We start from the raw sequence: 21,225 nt of genomic DNA, 5'->3' as shown, positions 1-21,225 counted from the left end.
AAAACTTATACTATATTTTATTCAATTCATTCTTTTAAAATTTCAATACTAATACAAAAAAAGTACTAAGGTTATAAAAACTACATTGTCAGGTTTAAAATTTAAGATAGTAAGCGTTCAAAAACTTAAAATTCAAACCTAAGTATGGAGTACTAAACTAACTATAAAAATTTATATGAAACACCTTTATTTTTGTTTTAAGATTTGTTTTTTGTTTCTGTTACTTTTTGATGTATCAAAATAGTCTATGAACAAATATTTTCTCTAAGAAACGTGTTAAGTCTTCTACAGCCGTAGGCGGTGTTGTATTATTACCAACTTTTTAGTTTACATAGAAAGTAGCTCAGGGAAAGAAATCACCATAAACATTATTCTAATTGGTTCTATTTCAGTTTTGAGTTGGTTTTTTTTGTTTAACTTAGCTTTTCTATTAAAAACATAAAATAAGAAAATATTCAATTTTTTTGTTTGAAAAGAAACATTTTTTTAATGATAGTTTTAAGTTTTGTTAAGTACAACGTCAAGTATATAAACAAAATATATTTTAGGAAACGAAATAATATATAATATAAGTTTAGCTGATTTCTAAAAACTATAAAACATTTAAAAGTAAAATTTGTTTTAATTTTAATAACTTTTATAGAACTAAAATTACTTAATCTATATTTAAAAAAGATGGTTTGAATTTCAACTATTATAATAGTAACAACAAAAAAAGTGTGTTTTGAAGTTTAGATATTTTTATTCGTACTTATTTTTATTATTAACAATACAGTGTAGTTATAAGGAACTATTTTAATTTTAAAATATACAAAAGTAGCCTTTTTGAAAATTATAGTTTTATTAACTTAAACAAAAATGTTGAGAACATTTTTAATATAGTTAGAAACAACACTTGCCATGAGTATAAACTACTTTGATCAAATAAATGTATATTGTTTATTAAACGATAAAATAAAGCGCTCAAAAAGTTTGGTCCTGGGACCTGGTGTACGAAAAACCTTTCGGTTATCGAGTCATAAACCACATGCTTTTACAATTTCTTACGAGCTAAAATATTAATTTTCTTAATCTAAAATTTTCAAAAATTAAGAAATAAAACAATCAACAAAATGAAAGAATAAAAAACAAAATAACATATAATGACTATACTTATGTCGTGTTTATAATTTTCTTTATAATAAATGCTTAGTAAAAAGACTTTAAAATACGTTACTTTAAATACCAAAAACAGTTTTAAAGTTTCTACAAAAAGTAGCTTATAGTTTTTTCAATGAAGCTGTTCCAAAATGAAAACTCATCTCAAGCTACTAGCCTGCACATTTTTGTGTGTGATATTAGTTTTACTGTTTGAAAACTCAAATTTGCCCGATAACGAGGTTCGTTGACCAACTTAATAAACAATCTATTTTTTTGTTATGTTCTTTACTAAGAAAATATTAAAACTTTAACTAACGTTTAATTTTTTTACATAGCTAGGTTTAGAGAGCTGGAGAATAGAAAGGTACTTTTCACCGAAAACTTTAACTTACAACGAAAATAAAAGTATACTACCTGCAGCACAGGTTTTTTTAAATGTTTAATTTGTTATCAAAAATAAAATTTTAACTAGAAAACTAAAACTTTTAGTTTAATTAAGCTAGTATAATCAGCTTAAAGAAATTGAACTACAAAAAACCTTAAACTAACTATAAATAAAAATTTAAATCTTAAAACTTTAATTGCAAGCAACGATTCTTATTAACCTGTATTTATTAATTTTAAATACAACATATTTAGTTTAAAGTAAAAAAACAATTTAGTAAAAAAAAAAAATATTTATATTGACAAAGTAAAAGTAAAGCTAAAAAGCAAAACTTGTAATATATGTAAGTATTTTATTTTAAACTTTTACTTTGTTTGTTATTTAAACCTACTTTTGTTTTTTTATTCTTTTATTCTAAAACTTGGTAATGATTTCACTCAATTAATTGTTTATTATACAATTATCTAAACACTAAATTTACTTAAATAGAAATTTTGTCTGTTTACTTTCAGCTAAACTTAGAAAACCATGAACAAAAAGGAAACATATATTCTGGGGTAGAAAGAGCTAGAAAAATTTTAGAAGAGGTTTGATTAATATTATCATAAAATTAGTCTGTTCAAATTGATTTACTTATTTTTATTAACACTGTTCAATTTTTTTATTTATTATCAGTAATATGTATTTGACTTATGCAACTTAATTTTTTTTCAAAGAGTATAAAGTAAAGTACCATGAGAGGAATTACAACCATTGATTAGTACTTTTTTACTTCTTAAAGTTTGAACAATTTTTACAAACTTACAACCTAATCTTAATACTCAGAAGTAGCAATCTTAATAAAATTATTTTCTCTAAACAAAATTAATGCATATTTTTAGTAAACACTAAATAATAAAGTTTAATTGTTCTTGCATTTTGTTTTTTAAAACTGTTATTAATTTAAATATTGCAAACTGATTAAAATTATTGTTTAAGTTTAAAAATGTTTCATACAAATTCAATACTTTATTTTTTTCTGAAAGTATAAACAACTCAATTTTTTAGATTATGTAAATAAACTTTTTCTTAAATATAATAGTAAAAAAATACTAAAACAACTGAATTTAAATAAATTTAAAAAAATTACATAAACAAAATTAGGAAATATCAAGTAAGCACACATTTGCAAAAATTTGGATTTTCTGTTAATACATTTTTTGTTTAAGTGGTTTGTAATTTACTAAATAATATTAGAATATATCAACACTTAACTTAGATAAGTAATTGATATTTTTTTCTAGGGAATGTTAAAAGTACAAGCTGGGGAAGAAGTCTTACCTGTCGTTAGTCTTTTTTTCTTAAATTATAAATAATGATTTAAACAGCATACAGTTATAACTATAGTACTAAAGTGTGTAAGTTAATAAACAGTTACGTAAAAAACCAAATAAAAAGTCTTTATCATTAATAAATTAAATAAAATTTCTTGAAGTTTGAAAGATGTTTCTTAAAAACAAAAATTCAAAGTTTGTTTTTTAAGATAAAAACTGCTATATTTTTAGTACTAATGCATTTAAACTTTCTAATACTTTAAAGACTTAATAAAACTTTAATAATAGTTAAATCTATATAACAGTTATATTTGCACATCCGAAATTAAATACCGGTTTAGAACCAAAGAGTACAGAAGTATTTTAAATTAAGTCTTCTATAAACATTATAAACCGAAAGAATTTTAAAGTGTTAAGTTTAGTAAATTTGTATTGAAAAAATACTTTCAACAGATTTTTATTTTTTAAATATCAGTAGTATTTCTTAGATTTACAGAAATGTAGCGTTTAAATTTATTTGAAGTACACTTTTATTCTTTTCAAAACAAACCTTGTTTTTTAACATGTAACTTTATTGTATATGACAAATACTTTGATAATTACTTTAATTAAAATTTTGTGAAGTTTTATTTTTATGTAACTTTTGCCAGCCAGTCATATAACAATTGCTTTTTTTATTACTAAGAGTCTTATTTTTAGATTTAAATTTGAAATAACAAAAGATAAACATATAAACAGTGACAAATATGTCTGATGAACAGTACTAGTTCTAAAGTAAGTTCTAAAGTAAAATCTGCTATATTCGCACAACTTCGCACTTTTGGTTACGTTTAACGTGCGAATTTACGCGGAAGGTTATATTTGTGTAATTAATACATACTAAAACTTTTTAGGAAACATTTGATTCGAAAACTGTGGAAGAAAGTATACTAATCGTTAGTAACTTTGTTCGTAAAATCTAGCTAACTTTCACTAACCTACAGTATAACTATGACATTTTAACCTAGCAAATTATTCTTAAACATTGCGTTACAAAATAAATGCTGTCGATTGTTTGATAATATTTATAAATACAGTATTAAAATAGATTTTGTTAGAAAAGGACTATTAAGTTACACATAGTTTAAATCTGTTTTTGAGTTTTATCCTGACTAAAAATAAAGTTATTTTACAAACAAACATAAAAAACTAGTTGAAGGACTTAAACTATAAATAACCTTTTAACTAAATTCTAAGTAGGTATTTTGCTGATGTACAAATAAATTTAAAGTTTGTAAACGTTTACCAATTTTTATTCTAGTTTACACACTTAACTTAAGTTTACACACTTGAGGTTATATTTGTGTAATTAATACATACTAAAATTTTTCAGGAAATATTTGATTCGAAAACTGTGGAGGAAAGTATACCAATCGTTAGTAACTTTGTTCGTAAAATCTAGCTAACTTTCACTAACCTACAGTATAACTATGACACTTTAACCTAGCAAATTATTCTTAAACATTGCGTTACAAAATAAATGCTGTCGATTGTTTGATAATATTTATAAATACAGTATTAAAATAGATTTTGTTAGAAAAGGACTATTAAGTTACACATAGTTTAATTCTGTTTTTTAAGCTTTATCCTGACTAAAAATAAAGTTATTTTACAAACAAACATAAAAAACTAGTTGAAGGACTTAAACTATAAATAACCTTTTAACTAAATTCTAAGTAGGTATTTTGCTGATGTACAAATAAATTTAAAGTTTGTAAACGTTTACCAATTTTTATTCTAGTTTACACACTTAACTTAAGTTTACACACTTGAGGTTATATTTGTGTAATTAATACATACTAAAATTTTTCAGGAAATATTTGATTCGAAAACTGTGGAGGAAAGTATACCAATCGTTAGTAACTTTGTTCGTAAAATCTAGCTAACTTTCACTAACCTACAGTATAACTATGACACTTTAACCTAGCAAATTATTCTTAAACATTGCGTTACAAAAGAAATGCTGTCGATTGTTTGATAATATTTATAAATACAGTATTAAAATAGATTTTGTTAGAAAAGGACTATTAAGTTACACATAGTTTAATTCTGTTTTTTAAGCTTTATCCTGACTAAAAATAAAGTTATTTTACAAACAAACATAAAAAATTAGTTGAAGGACTTAAACTATAAATAACTTTCTAACTAAATTCTAAGTAGGTATTTTGATGATGTACAAATAAATTTAAAATTTGTAAACGTTTACCAATTTTCATTCTAGTTTACACACTTAACTTAAGCGACTTTTATACGCTTATGATTTTTTTTTTGCAGAAAATTTACAATATAAAACTAAGCGAAATAATTTACTGTTAAGTAACACCTAACTTTTACTAGTCAAACTCATTTAATATTTGACAAAGTTTTAACTCTCACAAAGTAGTTATGCTAACGAAAATCTTCTGCGTGCGAAAATGCAGCTAGCTACGTTTGAACTCAATAGTCGAGTGCCGAATATTAATGAAATCTTTCAGAACATCCTGTACTGGTATCGACCGTTTGGCGAAGGAAGGAACCAAATCTTGTCCCCTGAATGCGGTGGTTGCCGGGTCACGGATGACCGGACCCTGGTAAGTTTCAGTTTTCATCAGATTTTTTTTCAATGACATCAAGTAGTTTAATAATAAAATATGTCATGTCGCAAAGTTTTAACGCTTGCAATACTGCGTTTTTTTCCGTAAACTTTAAGCCAAATTCATGGGCTGTACAGGAACCTAACATAAAATATCTTTTAAATCTAAAGCATGAAACAAACAAAAAATTGTAACAGTTTATGTTTTTTGACCACAAAGTTTTTTTTTATAAGTTATAAACTATTTTTTATGAAAAACTGCAATCTGTCAAGTAATGCACTTTTTATATACCTTTTTTTAATATAATCGTTTAATGGTGTATTTATCACTCATATTTAGGTGAATAAAATTTGCGTAATAGTGCTTATGTTCCATAAATTATATAACTAAATTATTAAATTGTTAAACTGATACACTATTAACTATACACTTACACATGAGCTATAATTACTTTACTTCGAAACCATGCATCCTGTTTTTTAAGTTTCCTTATTTTAAAATTTTTTTTAAATTTATAGATTAGGATAACGATTTTTTTTTAGTTTTTTACTTTTGTGAAACAAACAGTGTCTAATTGTTTAAAAAATAGTAATGTAAATTGTTAACTTTTGCATTTTTAGTTTTTATATTTTACTAATTGTTGCAGATTGAAAATACCCGAACAAAAGCTGTTATATTTCACTTCAAAGAGCTTAAGAAATTTACCTTACCTTTGAAACCAAGGTAGTTACTTTTTATTGAGTTATTTATATGTTAGAAAACTTTATTAAACTATATACTGCTTTTTTTTTTCTTTTGATCTGCAAAAAACAAAATAATTTTCAATAGTTTTAATATTTACAATAAAAGTAACACCTAAATGTTCAAGACGTATTTAAAAGATTCTTTAGTTATGAACTATTTGAATTATATTTATTTTAATGTAAGATTATCACGAATATAAAAACAACTTAAACTAGTTTGCATATTTTAAAAATTTATTTTAAAGTTATTAAACGTTGCAACTTACAAATTTTTATGATTTTTATTTTTAATAGATTAATGCATGTAAATATGTATAAAGGTTACCAGGTCAATACTACGGGTTTCTGACTTTGGAAAGTGCTGCAACAATAAAACACCAAAAAAGTGATCTAAGACAGTTCGATGAATATTTCAATTTGACACTGTCACCAAGGTTTTATGCAATGTTTAATCGTATTTGTATAAGTATATATACTTTTGAGACCAAATAACGTTTTTATTTTATTTTTATTTTTTAGTACAGGGGTCGGTATCGTTTTATAAGTAACGAGTCAGTTTTCCTAGAAAACTTTTTTCGCGGGCTGCACTGTTTAGAATAAAGTCTTTCGTGGGCCGCACCTATCTAGAAAAATTTTAGTAGTTGTTAGAAAAGTACTACTCTAAACCATAATTGTGAAAAAATATGCAATAAGAAGGCTCTTCTAATTACTAATTATCAGATTATGAGCCTAAATGAAAGCTTTTGCAAAACAAAAATATTTTTTTTATGTTGAATAAAAAAAAAAATCTAGCTAAAAAGTACATTACAGGCTGCAGTTTACCACATCCTGTTTTAGTATATAAAAGTATTAGTTTTAAACAGAATGAGTAAAATTAGTTAGATAAATGATTAATACTTGCATAGCTCAAAAGTAAGTCTAACAGAAGAAGAAAAATAAAACAATACTAGTTTTGTCTAAGTGATCAAAAACTAAGTATACTTCACACAAATACTACTTTAATAATGTATTTATTTATTAAAAAAAACGTTTTTAGTCAAAGAAAGCAGATCAAAATAATTCTTAATCAAATAACATAATGCCAGAACTTTTTAAAATTTTGATATTAAGTAGCTTAGTTTGTTAATTTAATGAAAAAACGACTTAGAACCCAGCAAAAAAATACCCCTTGTTAGTAGTTTTTGTTTTACTGAGTAGCTTTTGTACCTTTATCAAACAATCTATAAATTAATTTAGGTGAAAAAATCAAATAATTTTAAACCGATTTTAATAAAAAAATTATACTGTTATTAATTATCATCATATTTTCACCAAATAGTTTTAAATGACTTAAAAATGGTAGTAAAAATAATCTAACTAAACTTTTTGCTTATGTTACGAACACAATTTTTTTTTGGTTGCTAAATAATCTTATTTGTTAGTTTGCTTATAAAAAACCATCATTATTCACACCACCCATATCTTATCGTTTATATTTAACACTTAATCAAAAAGTACTTAAAAGCCCATTGAATACCATTCATGCCTTTGTTAGCGTTCAGAGTATGTTTATTGTTTCCTTTTGAATTATTTTTCAAGTGCGTGCGTTACATACTTTCAGTTACGTTTTAATAAAAACTCCTTCACAAACGGTTTCAAGCGACAACGTCAACGTACCCAACTTATCCTAGGAGCTCAATTACATTATCTACCTTAAAGTTCCCCTATTTCAATACACTTTTTCAGACGGGACAGCAGCGCGTACTTTCCGTACGGCAAAATTTACGACGTCGCCAAAACCATCAGGGACGAAAACCCTGATGCTGGTGCGGCGCTGGAAGCACTGGTGCGAAACAAGACCGGCCTGGTCACGTGGATTGTCTCCAACTGCAAAAAATCGCACGGCGCCACCAAGCGATGGGACCTCGTGCAGAAGCTGGTCGACATGGGTCTGGAAGTGGACCGCAGGTGGGCGGTTAAATGTTACCAAGATGTTGCAATAATACGTACTAACTCGCTATGATAAAAGTTCCTATGTATGCAGTTAATTTGTTCTAATTGATATATACTGATAGTTTATAACACATTATATGTTATTTAGTTGAATGTAAAGTAAATTATAACCTATTTCTAAATATTAAAATTTTTGTTTTCACATGAAAAATTATCAAAAGCCTCCTCAATAATTCATTAATTTAATCGTATAAAACTTTTTTATAACAAAAAACAAAAATAAAGAGGAAAATGTTTTCCGGACGCCCCTGAAGTGAGTCCTCGTAGCGACTTTACCGGAAAAAAAGTTGAAAAGTTCATTTCCACTTTCAAGTTCTACCTTGCTTTCGAAAACTCGCACAACTGCACAGACTACATTACCGAGAAACTTTTCCGGAGCTTCGCCAGCGGCGCAGTGCCGGTTGTCTACGGTGCCACTAAGGTTTGGAGAAAAATTACTCTGCACACTTTAAAATCTAAACTAGCTGTTTCAGAATTATTAACGCATAGCTTTACACTTTAAAAGAGGGTTTCCCAAAGTGGGCAGTACCGCCACCCTGGGGGCGATTTTAGTAAGTTGGAAGGCAATAATTAGTAAAGGGGCAAAAGGGGAGGGGGGAATTTTAAAATTTTGAAACTTACACTAGATATTCTTGAATTGCAGATGAACAGCAAAAAAAAAAGTCTCAGGTGTATTTATTAGTAATTTTGAAACTTACACTAGATATTCTTGAATTGCAGATGAAAAGCAAAAAAAAAAGTCTCAGGTGTATTTATTAGTAATTTTGAAACTTACACTAGATATTCTTGAATTGCAGATGAAAAGCAAAAAAAAAAAAGGTCTTAGGTTTTTTAAATGGTAATCTTGTTGGAGGGGGCAAAAGCCATTTTTATTTCTTAACGGGGGCAATTTTAAAAAGAAGTTTGGGAAACCCTGTTTTAAAACTTTTAAAACTCAATAACGCGTAGTTATAATAACCAAGACAATACAGTTGTGCGAGTTTAAAATAAAAAACCAAAGGAAAGCTACGAAGCCGTGCTACCGAGGAAGAGCTTCATCTTCGTCGACGACTACCCGGACCGCAAGAACCTGATCGACTACCTCCACTACCTCGACCTGAACGACCAGGCCTACATGGAGTACTTCAGGTGGCGGCTGGACCCCCCCGAGAACCTGTTCGGCTTCAACCTGCCCAACAGCGAGTGCGAGCTGTGCCTGAAGCTGCAAGATGACGGGGATCTGAGGGTGGGGAGGAAGTTCGCCAACGGTGAGAGCGAGTTCGGGGAGCGGATGGTCGTCGGGTCGATCCACGACTGGGTCTACGGCGAAGCTGAAGAGTGTCTGGAGCCTGAGGTTTTTTACTTTTTTTGTAAAGTAGTTTTCAATGTACTTTAATTTTGATAAAACTGTTTTAATAGCTGTATGTCTTAAATTTTGACATGAAATTTAGTTGTGTACATACCAGTTTTTTTCATTCAAGTATAAAAAGCTATTTACTTCTCAGTATAGCTCGAATTGTTATACCTGTATGATTATTCTCATTAATGCCTTTTTTTTGCACTAATAATTGAAAACGATCGGATGCAAAACTTTAAAGAATTTTGAACTGTTTTAAAATGTATAGAAATAAAACTTATCATTGGTAGTTAACATGAAAATATTTCTATTCAGCAAAAATCGTCTAACGACTTGTTTTCCCGATTGATAAACGTATTACAACTGATAGAAGATGCTAAAAAACTAGCAAAAGAGCAGGTTTGACTAATTTTTTTGTAAAACCTTCAACAGTTTGTTATACGAGTACTTCTGTTTCTAAATAAAGAAGCTATATTTTATAAATACTTTATAAGATTTAATAAAAAAAATGTTTTTTTTTCATTTTAGCTTAATTGTTACTCAAGTTAATCTTTTAAGATTGATTTTGAAAAAATGGCATCTTCAACTTTTAAAAAGTATTTTAAAAAAACTTACTATACATCTTAATTTTACTTATTTTAGCAAAATACAGATAAACTTTGAAAACACTTTAAAGCAAACATTTGTATTTACACTAAAGTTGTTATAAGAAAATTTTGATTCTAAATTTTTCTATTTTTTTCATGGTTATTTATCTTTTTTTTTTTATAATACTTTTTGCAAACTTTACTTAATCTATTTTAAAAGTTCTCAACTGAGTAAACTATCAAAAAAAAATTTCTTTTTATTTTATTTTACAGGAATCATCTAAATTAGAAGGGTTGCCGTCAGTTGTAAGTACTTTTACAAATGTACAGTTTACATAAATACAAATAATAGTTTATAACCTTTTAAGGTATCAATATCTTAAACTAAATGTTTCTGAACATTAAATGTTCAACGAAATTTTTAGTTAAAACTTTCATGGTAAAAAAACACATTTAACTTTTAATAAGTTTAACTCCTTGAAACTAACAAAGACAACAAATTATTTTAGCTTTGGTTTTAATGGTGAATACCTTTTAATTTCTATTAAGAACATGTTTACAAAAAAGAGTAAGTTTATTTTTTTAAATTAAGGAAATTAAATAGAAAGATACCTTTTTTTAAACATTAGCTTAAAAAGAATACTGTATTTTCAGTTAAATCCAGCAAACAAAGCTTTATGACCAAGTATTTTATCTTTGAAAAAGGAAATAACAACCAAGCAACAGTTCAGGTAAATCAAATTTGTTTGTTCAAAACTAATTTATTCTTCAAAGCCTTATATTATAAAAGTAATTTCAACTATGTCTCTAGATATAAGCTGTATTTTTTTTTACTTAAAGCATAAACTATCATTAAAATGTAGTATGTATAATTTGAATTAATCTCCAAGGAATTTTATAATATGTATAGTATAGATTGTTTATAAGTTTTTAAAATTGTTTAAAAATAAAATCAATTTTTGGTGCAATGTGTTGTTTTACTTAGAGTTATTAACACAAAAAAGTTTTAATAAGAAAACTTAAATGCTTATCCAGTTTTATTTTTTGTTAATATACTTTAAATGATTCGACGATTTGGTTCGAAAAAAAAAACTATAAATAATAACTTTAATTCAATTTTACTTTGATTTGCTAATTACCTATGAAAATTAAAATTAAACTTCAGAAACTATGTTTAGTAAAAATGGAATGTTTCCAATTATAAGGTATTGACTAAATGCAGTAAAGTTTGTTAGTTTTAGTTATCTAAACAACTGTCCTGGATAAGACGTTAAAAGGTATCCGTGGTGTGCGACTCGATAACCGAAAGGTTCTTCGTGTACCAGGTCCTAGGACTAAATATGTTAAGCGTCTTTTTTTGTCGTTCAATATACTATAGCACGAGTTTCATCTAAAAAGCTAAAAAAAAATCGTTTTTTGAACTGTAAAACTTTTTTTCTACTAATGAATATAAATAAAATCTATATATAAAATACCTGTAAAAATGTTAACATACTAAATTCTACACAGATTATTTTTCAAGTAAGTTTGGAAAACTGAGGTCAAAAGTTGGTGGATAAAGTCTGCTTTCGTGAATAGAAAGTACTGAAGCTACAAAAAACAGTACATAAAAATTACTAAAAAAGTTTAGTTATGTTACAGTACCTTAATTAATTTCTAAGGTGCAATCATTTTGTGACTCTTTTACTATATATAATTTTATTGAAGCATATTGTAAAAAAAGCTATTTTATTAGATTTTTTATCAAACTTCAAAATGTTTTACAAAAATTTTTGTTACTTCTTTTGAAACACTTAGTTTTGTTTATAAATTGTTAGTAAAAAAGTGAATTAAAGTTAGGTATATTAATTTTAAAGTACACTAAACGCTTGAGTTTTTAGCTGTACCAATTTATTTTAAAACATGTTGACAAACAGTTTTTTTTTTTTGCTTTTTTTGTTCAAGCTGCAAAAAATTTTTTCGTTGTTTATAGAACTTTTGTTTTACAGCATACCACCTTGTAAAACAGTGTTTTAAGCATATTTAAGTGGAACTTTTTTTTTAGTTTTCTAAGCATTACAATTAAAAAATTTGAAATTGGACATGCGAGTTAAATTTAGTTTAATTTTTATGACCACAAAAATTAACAACATTATCTAAGGTTGAAAAATTAGTACTGGTTTGAACTTTTTATCACTTTAAACTGATATAAAGGAATTCTAAATGTCCTTTGACCTATACAACGTTAGAAACATTATGAAAATAAATTAACGGTAATGTACTTTTAAATTAACTTTAACTATAAAAGAAAAAGTTTTCTTCAAATAAAAAATGTACAAAATTTCCTGAATGAGAAATAACACTTTTTATTGTTTAAGTCAATTTCTTTACATTTGTTCATTAATTTGAAGCTACATTTATCAAAAATTTCTTTCCAACGCTTTCCATCATCTTTTAACAAGATTTCACTTTTTCCCAAAAACTCTGCTGTTTTTATCACGTTTACCTTCAAATCAGGCTTCATTTCTTCGTACAAGAGAAACGAGAAGTTTTCTTAATTTCTAACTTTGTACCAATCTGTCACGGTGATTGCCAAACAAAAGTTCTCCGTAAAACATTGATCAGCTCTTCAATTTTGAGGTCACATGCTTCCAAAAGTGCAAAACCTCAGCAATGAAACTAAAAAGAAACAACTAATTCTACGTATCTATTGCAATATAAATATATTACGCTTAAGTAGTGTGATTAGAAAGATTTTTCAGCATTTAGAACTCAATAGAATTGAAACAATGAGTTATTTTAATCTAACTTTTTCAACGGTTCAAAGATTTTTTTCAAAATGAGATTCAATGATAAGAGGCAACTCATTTATTTATTACTCTAAACTCAAAATTCAAGTGTTGTAAGGACTTTTGATTTATTATACAGTCATACATAATCAAATACACAATATACTCTAATAAGTGTTGCCACTTTTCGGAATTAAACAAACCCAAAAGTCATCGCTGTCCCGGGGTGAATTTATACTGTCTTGAACTATTCCTATGATCAAACGTATTAATGGTCTGTACATAGGTCTTTTAGAAGGCAGCTATACTTTTTTTACTCATCAACTTTAACTATTTTCTATGCTTTTAATATAAGAATAGTAAAGATTATTGTTATAAATAGTTTTGTACTCCGTAAAAACATCTCTGCTTAAAGTTTCTTATCAGTTTTCAATCACAATGGTAAGTTCTGTACATAAGACTGTGAGGATATCGCCCTCCATCTGTCCTTTTGAGAAGCTTATATTCTTTCGAGTATCTTCCATCATATTAAAAAAATACATTTACCAGTCTTGAAAAGCGTGTTAAACAAGCGCTTAATTAGATATTTTGTAGTTTCCTGCAAATGGAAATTTTCATCGAAAGAAAAGCAATTCGACATATAAACGCGTTTTCAGCTGAAAAAAGACTTTCTTTTCGATGCTTAGAAAGTCAAAAATTGTTATTTTCTGCGAGACGTAGATTTTTTCGTGTCCTTTTCATTCGCTACATTATCCGCTTCATTTTTCGAGTTCGAAGTTGTTTCTTTTGTCACGTCGCCTTTTATTCGTTGAAGTTCAAATAACTTAGCAGCTATCTACTAAATTCGGAACGATTTATCTCAATTTCTTTGTATGAGTTTAATGCACAGTGAATGTTCGTCTACTTCCAGTTGTTGTCAAAGTAAGAGTTTTTCTTGTATTTTTATTTAGCCTCTTAAAAAATAGTAATTACTTGTTGTGTACATTTTTTACTGTTTCGAAAGTAACTGTATTATACTTTCTACTTTTTGTTTGTAGTTTTAAGACGTAATAATAAATCGTAGTGTGTGTTGTACTTATTTGAACTTTGCTGTAACATAAGCATATAAACTAAATTACTATTTGTAGTTTTAAATAATAATGAATATTTTGTTGTTTGAAAGTTATTGTAGCATTTAATTTTTTTAAGTTAAAATTAGTTATTTACTATTTAATTAGTATTCGAGTTTTCTAATACTATTAAGTTATAAAATACTTACTCATAGGGTGTTTTAACTAAAATAGATTTTGTCGCATTTGATCATAAGCCGACCCAACCAGTTTATAATTAAACAGCAAACAGTAACAAAACTAAATAATTTAGTTTTTAGTAGCGTATTAATAATACTATAACATTTTTTTTTTTTCCCTATTCGCTTCCCTAACATGTCGTTTACACCACATAACCACTTTAGATCTTTTAGTTATAACGACAGTAGACCTGCACCTTATTATTGTATTAGGTCAGACGGCTACAACCTTACTAGGTCAGATCCTTACAATGCCATTAGGTCAGATTGTTATACCCGTAGGTCACATTAGTATAACACTGACAACAGGTGGTTATAGTAGCCATAATAACAGTAAGTCAAATCGTTATGATTTTAGGTCAGATAGTTATAACACTAGACATGTTTGTAACAATATAACTAGGTCAGAGCCTAATGACATTAGGTCAGATGGTTATAAGAAAAATGGCAATACTTTTAACAACTTAACAAATTGAATAATAAATTATCATAAGTCACAAGAATTTCCAAGTAGTATTTAGAAAACAAATGGAATATATTTAGTTTTACAAATATATATATATCATAAAGGTATGTAGAGGTTTTTTTTTTTGAAGTTATTGTCAAATGAAGGACCTAGACATTAAAACCTAAGCCACTTAAATTGAAAGACACTAACATAAAAAGAAAAAAACAAATTACAGTGTTATAACAAACATAAAACTCATACATGGCACAAACTGAAAAAATTCAAACTTTAACAACCAAAATATTCAACGATTCCAAAGCAAGCAATGTCCAATTATACATTCCAAAACAACAGTTCTTCGAAACAAACAATATATATGTTTTTTTTTTCAGTAATAAATTAAGAATAGTCACAATTTATCACAAAAAAAACTCAAATTAAATTAAAACCATCACTCGAATGAACCTAAAATTAATTTAAACCGGCAATAAGCTTTCTGTGTCGGTTTTTTATTTTGAAACCTTTCAAATATGAGTTATACTACTGAAACTTTTTGTATGAGAATCAAACATGATTGAATTAATCGGGTAGACAAATATTTTGATGTAAAAAGTATATAATGAGAAATGATGTTAGTTATTGTTTACTGAATGACAAAAATAAAAGCGCTCAAAATATTTGGTCCTAGGACCTGGTGCACGAAAAAACCTTTTGGTTATCGATTTTAGTGTATTGAAAATGATCAGATCTGGCTTAAACAAACCATAAAGAAATAAGGCATTGAAAAAAATATTTTTTATAAGTTTTACAGGTTCTTAATAAACTGCAACTTTGACATAAAATGTAATTATTTAATGACATTAAAGCAGCCAGTTTTATATATTTTAAACTGTTAGTTAACTTAAGAACAACTTAGACTTACTACACCCTTACTGAAACTATTTTATAACTTATTTAGCAGTAAAAAGCTTTAAAAACTTATTCTTTTGTTTAAGAAAACATTGTAGTAACTGACATTGTATATACAGTAATCTGCCGCTTAGGTACGCATTTCTTGGGTAGGCGGTTTTGGCCGAAAGATGCTCTTGTTTTACTTTAAATTTAAACCCGAAAGTAGTAATGCAAAAGTATTATACCTAAAATAAATTATGCTGCAGTAAACCTAAATGAGTTAAAACTAAAGGAAACAAAAAAAAAACTTAACAACTCCATATCATATCCTAAACAAACAAATTACAGTTTATTTATTAAACGAAAATAACCAAGAGTGAAACTTAAATTTTCATACCCAATGACTAAAAAATATTAAAAGTGTTATACAGGGTTGCCACTCGTTTTTTCAAAAAAATTTTTAGGTTTTCCAAATTTCTTTCAGTTTTTTAAAAGTACACATTTTTGGGTCTATTTTTAGTTTAAAATTAACTTGAAGTTAAGAAAATTTGTTAAATAGTATAAAAACATTGAAAAGATACTGTTAGGCTACTTTAAATATGTTTTTTTATAAAATTATTTTTTGATGATGACAAAAAAATTATTTGTATGATAGATCTTTTAAGTCAAATCGAAATTTTACTACTTAACATGTGAAAATTGTTAAAATTCCAGGTTTTTTTCAAAATTTCTTAAGTTCCAGGTAAAGTGGCAACCCTGAATATAAAACTCTTATAAACGAAAATCATGAATATTGTAATTGACATTTACGTACCCCATGATAAAAACATAGATGTAAAAATTGTATAAAAAAGCGATGTTAATAAAAACAACCATGCATTAGGCTTAAAGTAGGTAAATAGAGATCAAAATTTCTCAGGTACGCACTTATGCGCTGTGCCTACCTAAGCGGCAAGTTACTGTGATAGTATTGCTTTAAATTTTATATATAATAATATTTTCTTCAATCATTTTGCATACTAGTTACTTCTAATACTAAATGGAAAAACTTTAATGCAAAGTATTTTGCATATTTATTTTTTGAATTAATTACAAAATTGGCAAAATATTTTTTGCAGAGTTATGTGCAGTTTCAAATAACTAGAAGTTGTTTTGGCTGTCTTGAGCAAATCTGAGATATTTTCAACGTTATCATTCAATAATAAACACTAAACTGTACCGTACGACAATCAACAATATTCAATTCTGAGACTTAGTTTTTTCGTAGGCAGATCAACTCCATTATTTTGTACTGGCGTAGTGCAGTGTTTATTAAAGTTTGAAAAAGAAATTATTTATGTTTACTTCTGAAACTAACAGTTTAAAAAAATATATAAACCTGAGTAAAAATCTCAAATGAAAACTTAGTAACTATTGAATTACTATAGTATTCCGTTTTGTTTGTGTTTACTAAATATGATAGCTTGTAAAAAGGTAATGTAATATAATATGATATCATACATTTAAATTTTCAAAAATATTATAATTTCTTTCTATTGAACTCATTAAAAACGAGATACTTATGAATGTAGATAAAGAGACACTTTAAAAAAACTATTTAAATATTAGGGATTGTAACTATGAGTATTTTTCAAATTATATTGCCTGACAACAAACAAGTAAAAAGTTTTAATAAGTTGAGATTTAACAAATTACAATTTAGTGTGTGTTGGAAAAAAATCAGTTTAATAAATTTAAAAACAGTAAAGTAATGTTTTAAAACTATACAAAAACTTGTATCTATATTTTGTAAGACAAATAATAATTGGTTAAAATTATTAAAAAGACAGTCCCAAAACTTTAAACAAAAACACTTGGTAAGAGATATTTCGTTTATAAAAAATATTTTCAATTTAGCTGAAAAATACTTACATGTAGAGAATTACAACAAAATGTTAGTTGGAAATAACTAACAAGGAATTTTCAATCAAATAAAAAAAAATTCTTAATAGACTTTAATAATATTAAGCTTGATAATAGACTGTAATTAAAGATTTATCAATATACATTTTTTAAAAATTAAAAATTCAGAACCTAAGCAAACAAACCATCATCAAGAATATTTGTAGTTTACTGTAATTAGGGTAAATATAAATAACAGCTGTAAACAAAACTTAAAAATTCACTACATCAGAAGTTGCTAATGAAAGTTTTTACATTATTTTCTAACTTTTTGTTTGAACTGTTGCTTTAGTCTTTTTTAATTCACCACGGTTCCAAGAAATCAACACTATTACTTATATTCAATATGTTTTACGTTTACTAAAACTCAAAGCTTTTTAGTGAAATTTAATTGCTCACACTTTATACAATAAACACATAGAAATGAGTAACTTATTGGAATTTTCCAACCATAGACAGCAGCTGTTTGTTTGTTTTTCAACCAAATGAGACCTGCAACAAAAGATTTAATAAATTTTTTGCTATAAAGTTAAATTTTGCACGTTAAAAACTTTCTTTGTATAAAAATAAGTTGTGTTGTTTAGTTGAAAAGTATGAACTTAGAAATAGATAAACTCAATACATAAACTTGTTTTTATCTATGTGATTTAAATATAAAGTTACACTTTTAAAATACTAGTTTATGCTTTTTTTGTGAATAAATCAAAAAAACAAAAATTATTTTAAGCTTAATTGTATAAATAATTTATTGACTGTAAAATATTTAAAAGCATTTTATAAAAGCACTAAAACAACAAGTAATTTACATTGTTTAAGAAAAAAAAGTTAAACTTTTCCTGGATTATTTAACTATGTTTATAGAAAATGCATAACGCTTATCTTTTATTTCCTTGCTTTTTAAAATAGTAGTTGAAAAGATGAGTAAATTTTTTCACCTAATATATTTAAAGCAAACAGCTTTCTTTGTTTATTATTATAGCATTAGCTTTATAAATTGTTTTTTACCACAGATGTTTTTGTGTTGAAACTTTATTCCGACTAACGGCGTTTCACTGCTCTAAAATAAATTTAAGAACGCAGTCTCAAAAAATCAGTAAGAAAATAATTTGTTTTATTATTTTTTGAATTATTGTAGTTAAATGTTTTTTTAAAGCTCAGGAATGTTTAATTTTCGTTTTAAACTCAGCTAGTTCAAATATTTATTTTTAAATTTTAATTGTTTTAAAGTCAGTCTTTCTTCAAGATATTTTCTTATTACTAATATTATGTTAATTGTTTTTAGCTGGCTTTTTTGCTCCAAAAAGTGGCATCCAAGTTTAGATTTTTCTTTGGTCAGTGAAATTTTTAACTTAATAGAAGTTTTCAGCAAGTTTATCAATTACAAAGTTTATGCTGTTCTTTAAACTGTAAAGGTTAGAGAAACATGCTACTCATCGAATTACATACATAAAATACTTAACTCATTATATTAATTCTATAAAAAAGTTATATATATATTATATACTTCTTATTTCAATTTAAAATAATATGATGAGATAAAGTACACACCTTCCACAGAGCCCACTTGAAGAGCTTTTAAATAGTTTATTGCGAATATTTGAATTTAGAAAGAACAGTACATATAGTTTTAACAAGTAACTTTTGTATTTATTTTAAGCACAGTGCAATTGAATTTAAACTACAGCTAGGATTAAAAACAGTTTTTATGAAACATATGTACTATTCTTTCTTAAATTCAAGTTTTCGCAATAACTTATATATTCTTATATATTTATGTAGTTATCATTTATACCAGGTTTTCATTCGATCGTTTTAGTGTTTTTATACAAAGTTTTATGTATATTACAACTGCAGTTAAAATATCTATAGTTTATGATATTTTATGTTCATGTTTTTTATATCTTATGAAAAAGGGTGTTTAATTAAAATATCATAGCTTCATATGTTTGTCAAAGCTTTAATAGGCATTAGTTAATCTTTGCACAATTTTATTCAGAAAATATGAATTTTAACCGTAGTAGGCAAGTTATCTTTTTTTAGATGCTGCCATCGTTTAGTTTTTAGTCATTAATGTTATCATTTTCTTTTTCATAGGTATGTTTACTATAAGTAATTAAAAAAGTAAGTATACGAAATAGTGTTTAGAAAAAACAATTTAACTTTTAAGTGTGTTTTATGAATTTTTATATTTTTTAAACAGAAGTTTTTGAAATAAAACTTGCTAAATTTTTAAGCTATTCATTTTTCTCCAGCTTGTTACAACTACATTTACCTGTGTTTTTATGTATATGTTTTTAAGGAGCATATATAATATATTATAAATAAGTAAATTTTGACAAACTTAATACTTTTTACTGTATTGTATTCTGATATAGATATCTTAGGAGTAAAATTTGTTTTTATTTAATAAATATACTTCATAATTATTAATAAAAAGTGTTTTAAGTATAGCGAGAAAGCTGATTAAAATAATTAAATGACATATTAAACATTACTATTAAGAAATTAAACAGTATTCCTCTTTATTACGCTAACACTTCAACGGACCTATGAAATTCAAGCATATGCTGTGTTTAATATTTCTAAAATATTTAACTTTACTGTTAGTTTAGATACTACATTTCTAATACAGTTAAATATTTTAAGTAATGTAATCTATTTTACAAATTTCAATTAAATAATAACTATTGTGAATGTAACTATAAAATTATAGTCTGCTGTAACATTTAAAGCCAGTATCATACATAAAACTTATGCATTTATAAAATACAAAACTATCATATGCATGTGAGCCTGGCTAGCTCAGTCGGTAGAGCGTTGGACTTTTAATCCAACGGTCAGGGGTTCAAGTCCCCTGTCAGGCTCCTTTTTGCATAAATTTTTAGTTTTAAAGTTTTTTAGCACAATATTAGCTAACTTACTTGAAATAACACAGCAGATTATAATTTCAATTGATGCATTTCGAAATAGTAATTACTTACTGAAATTTGTAAAATAGATTACTTCCTTATTCAAAGTTTAGTAAAAATTCATATAGTAATTGTTTCTATAGGATTAACTTTATAAATTATTTTCTATATATATAACAGACAATAAATTTATAAAATGAATAAAAGTTAAAAATAAGTATATAATTTCTAAAGATTGAAAAGATTCTTTTTAAATAACTGTAGTTAATTTAAAAGCTCTCTATGTTGTGGAAACTAATCTGTGTTTAATTTTAATAATTATAGCTGCATTATCAAGCACTAGTAGTTGTTTTTTAACTTCAAATATTTTTATATTCATGTTGAGGTTTTATAGTTTGTTAGATGTTAGAAAATAAAGTTGTTTTGTAGCAGGTCCGTATCATTATACCAGATAATATTTTAACATTACTTATCATAAAGGTTATTAAAAAGTCAATGTTTCTTATTTTTTACTAAAATAGTTTTGCTTCAATATCAAAAAAAGCATAAGATTTTGTTACTAAGCCAACTTACAGCATTTATTGAGTTTAGTAGTACAACTTGATTTCATTTCATTAAGTATTTTGGAAATAGCAGCTGTTTGAATTATTTTATTTACATGTAAATTGTTTAGATTAAGTCTTTTGTTTTAAGTTTGACCAAATATGCCTTATTGTTTTTGATGCACTCCATTACTATAATACTTTTGCTCTCAAAAACCCTTTTAGAAATAAAACTATCATTATAAGTATTATACTTTTAAATATGTATGTCTACATTTGAATTTTCAATTTATGAGCAACTTTTATATATTATTAGTGTAAACTCAATTT

The 21,225-nt window shown here is 26.0% G+C and overlaps 1 protein-coding gene and 1 non-coding gene across 2 annotated transcripts; both read left to right on the top strand.

Annotated features, from left to right (window-relative positions):
* Positions 1-1,239: 1,239 nt before the first annotated feature.
* On the top strand, positions 1,240-11,809 carry LOC145834223 (3-galactosyl-N-acetylglucosaminide 4-alpha-L-fucosyltransferase FUT3-like). The gene is made up of 17 exons (XM_082941600.1): positions 1,240-1,379; positions 1,476-1,565; positions 2,038-2,112; positions 2,809-2,850; positions 3,732-3,773; positions 4,211-4,252; positions 4,691-4,732; positions 5,352-5,447; positions 6,097-6,173; positions 6,514-6,627; positions 7,919-8,140; positions 8,411-8,606; positions 9,186-9,518; positions 9,837-9,920; positions 10,382-10,414; positions 10,763-10,839; positions 11,618-11,809. Exons 1-16 carry the CDS (start codon positions 1,290-1,292, stop codon positions 10,787-10,789), a joined length of 1,605 nt encoding a protein of 534 aa, XP_082797726.1. The 5' UTR covers positions 1,240-1,289; the 3' UTR covers positions 10,790-10,839; positions 11,618-11,809.
* An 8,426-nt stretch (positions 11,810-20,235) lies between these two features.
* Trnak-uuu (transfer RNA lysine (anticodon UUU)) lies at positions 20,236-20,308 on the top strand. Its single transcript has one exon. It is a non-coding gene; the product is annotated as a tRNA-Lys (tRNA).
* The last annotated feature ends 917 nt before the right edge of the window (positions 20,309-21,225 follow it).

This window comes from Thalia democratica, chromosome 4 (genome assembly GCF_965202585.1).
Source record: "Thalia democratica chromosome 4, ktThaDemo2.hap1.1, whole genome shotgun sequence".
NCBI lineage: Eukaryota > Metazoa > Chordata > Thaliacea > Salpida > Salpidae > Thalia > Thalia democratica.
The sequence above is the reverse complement of the archived record's forward strand: the minus strand, read 5'-3'. Positions and strand labels throughout refer to the sequence as shown.

Bases quoted from the DNA above. Each gene is read 5' to 3' on its own strand.
- LOC145834223 (XM_082941600.1), top strand. From the start codon at position 1,290: ATGAAAACTCATCTCAAGCTACTAGCCTGCACATTTTTGTGTGTGATA. The intron at 3,774-4,210 runs GTTAGTAACTTT...AAAATTTTTCAG, and splicing joins TGGAAGAAAGTATACTAATC to GAAATATTTGATTCGAAAAC. The intron at 4,253-4,690 runs GTTAGTAACTTT...AAAATTTTTCAG, and splicing joins TGGAGGAAAGTATACCAATC to GAAATATTTGATTCGAAAAC.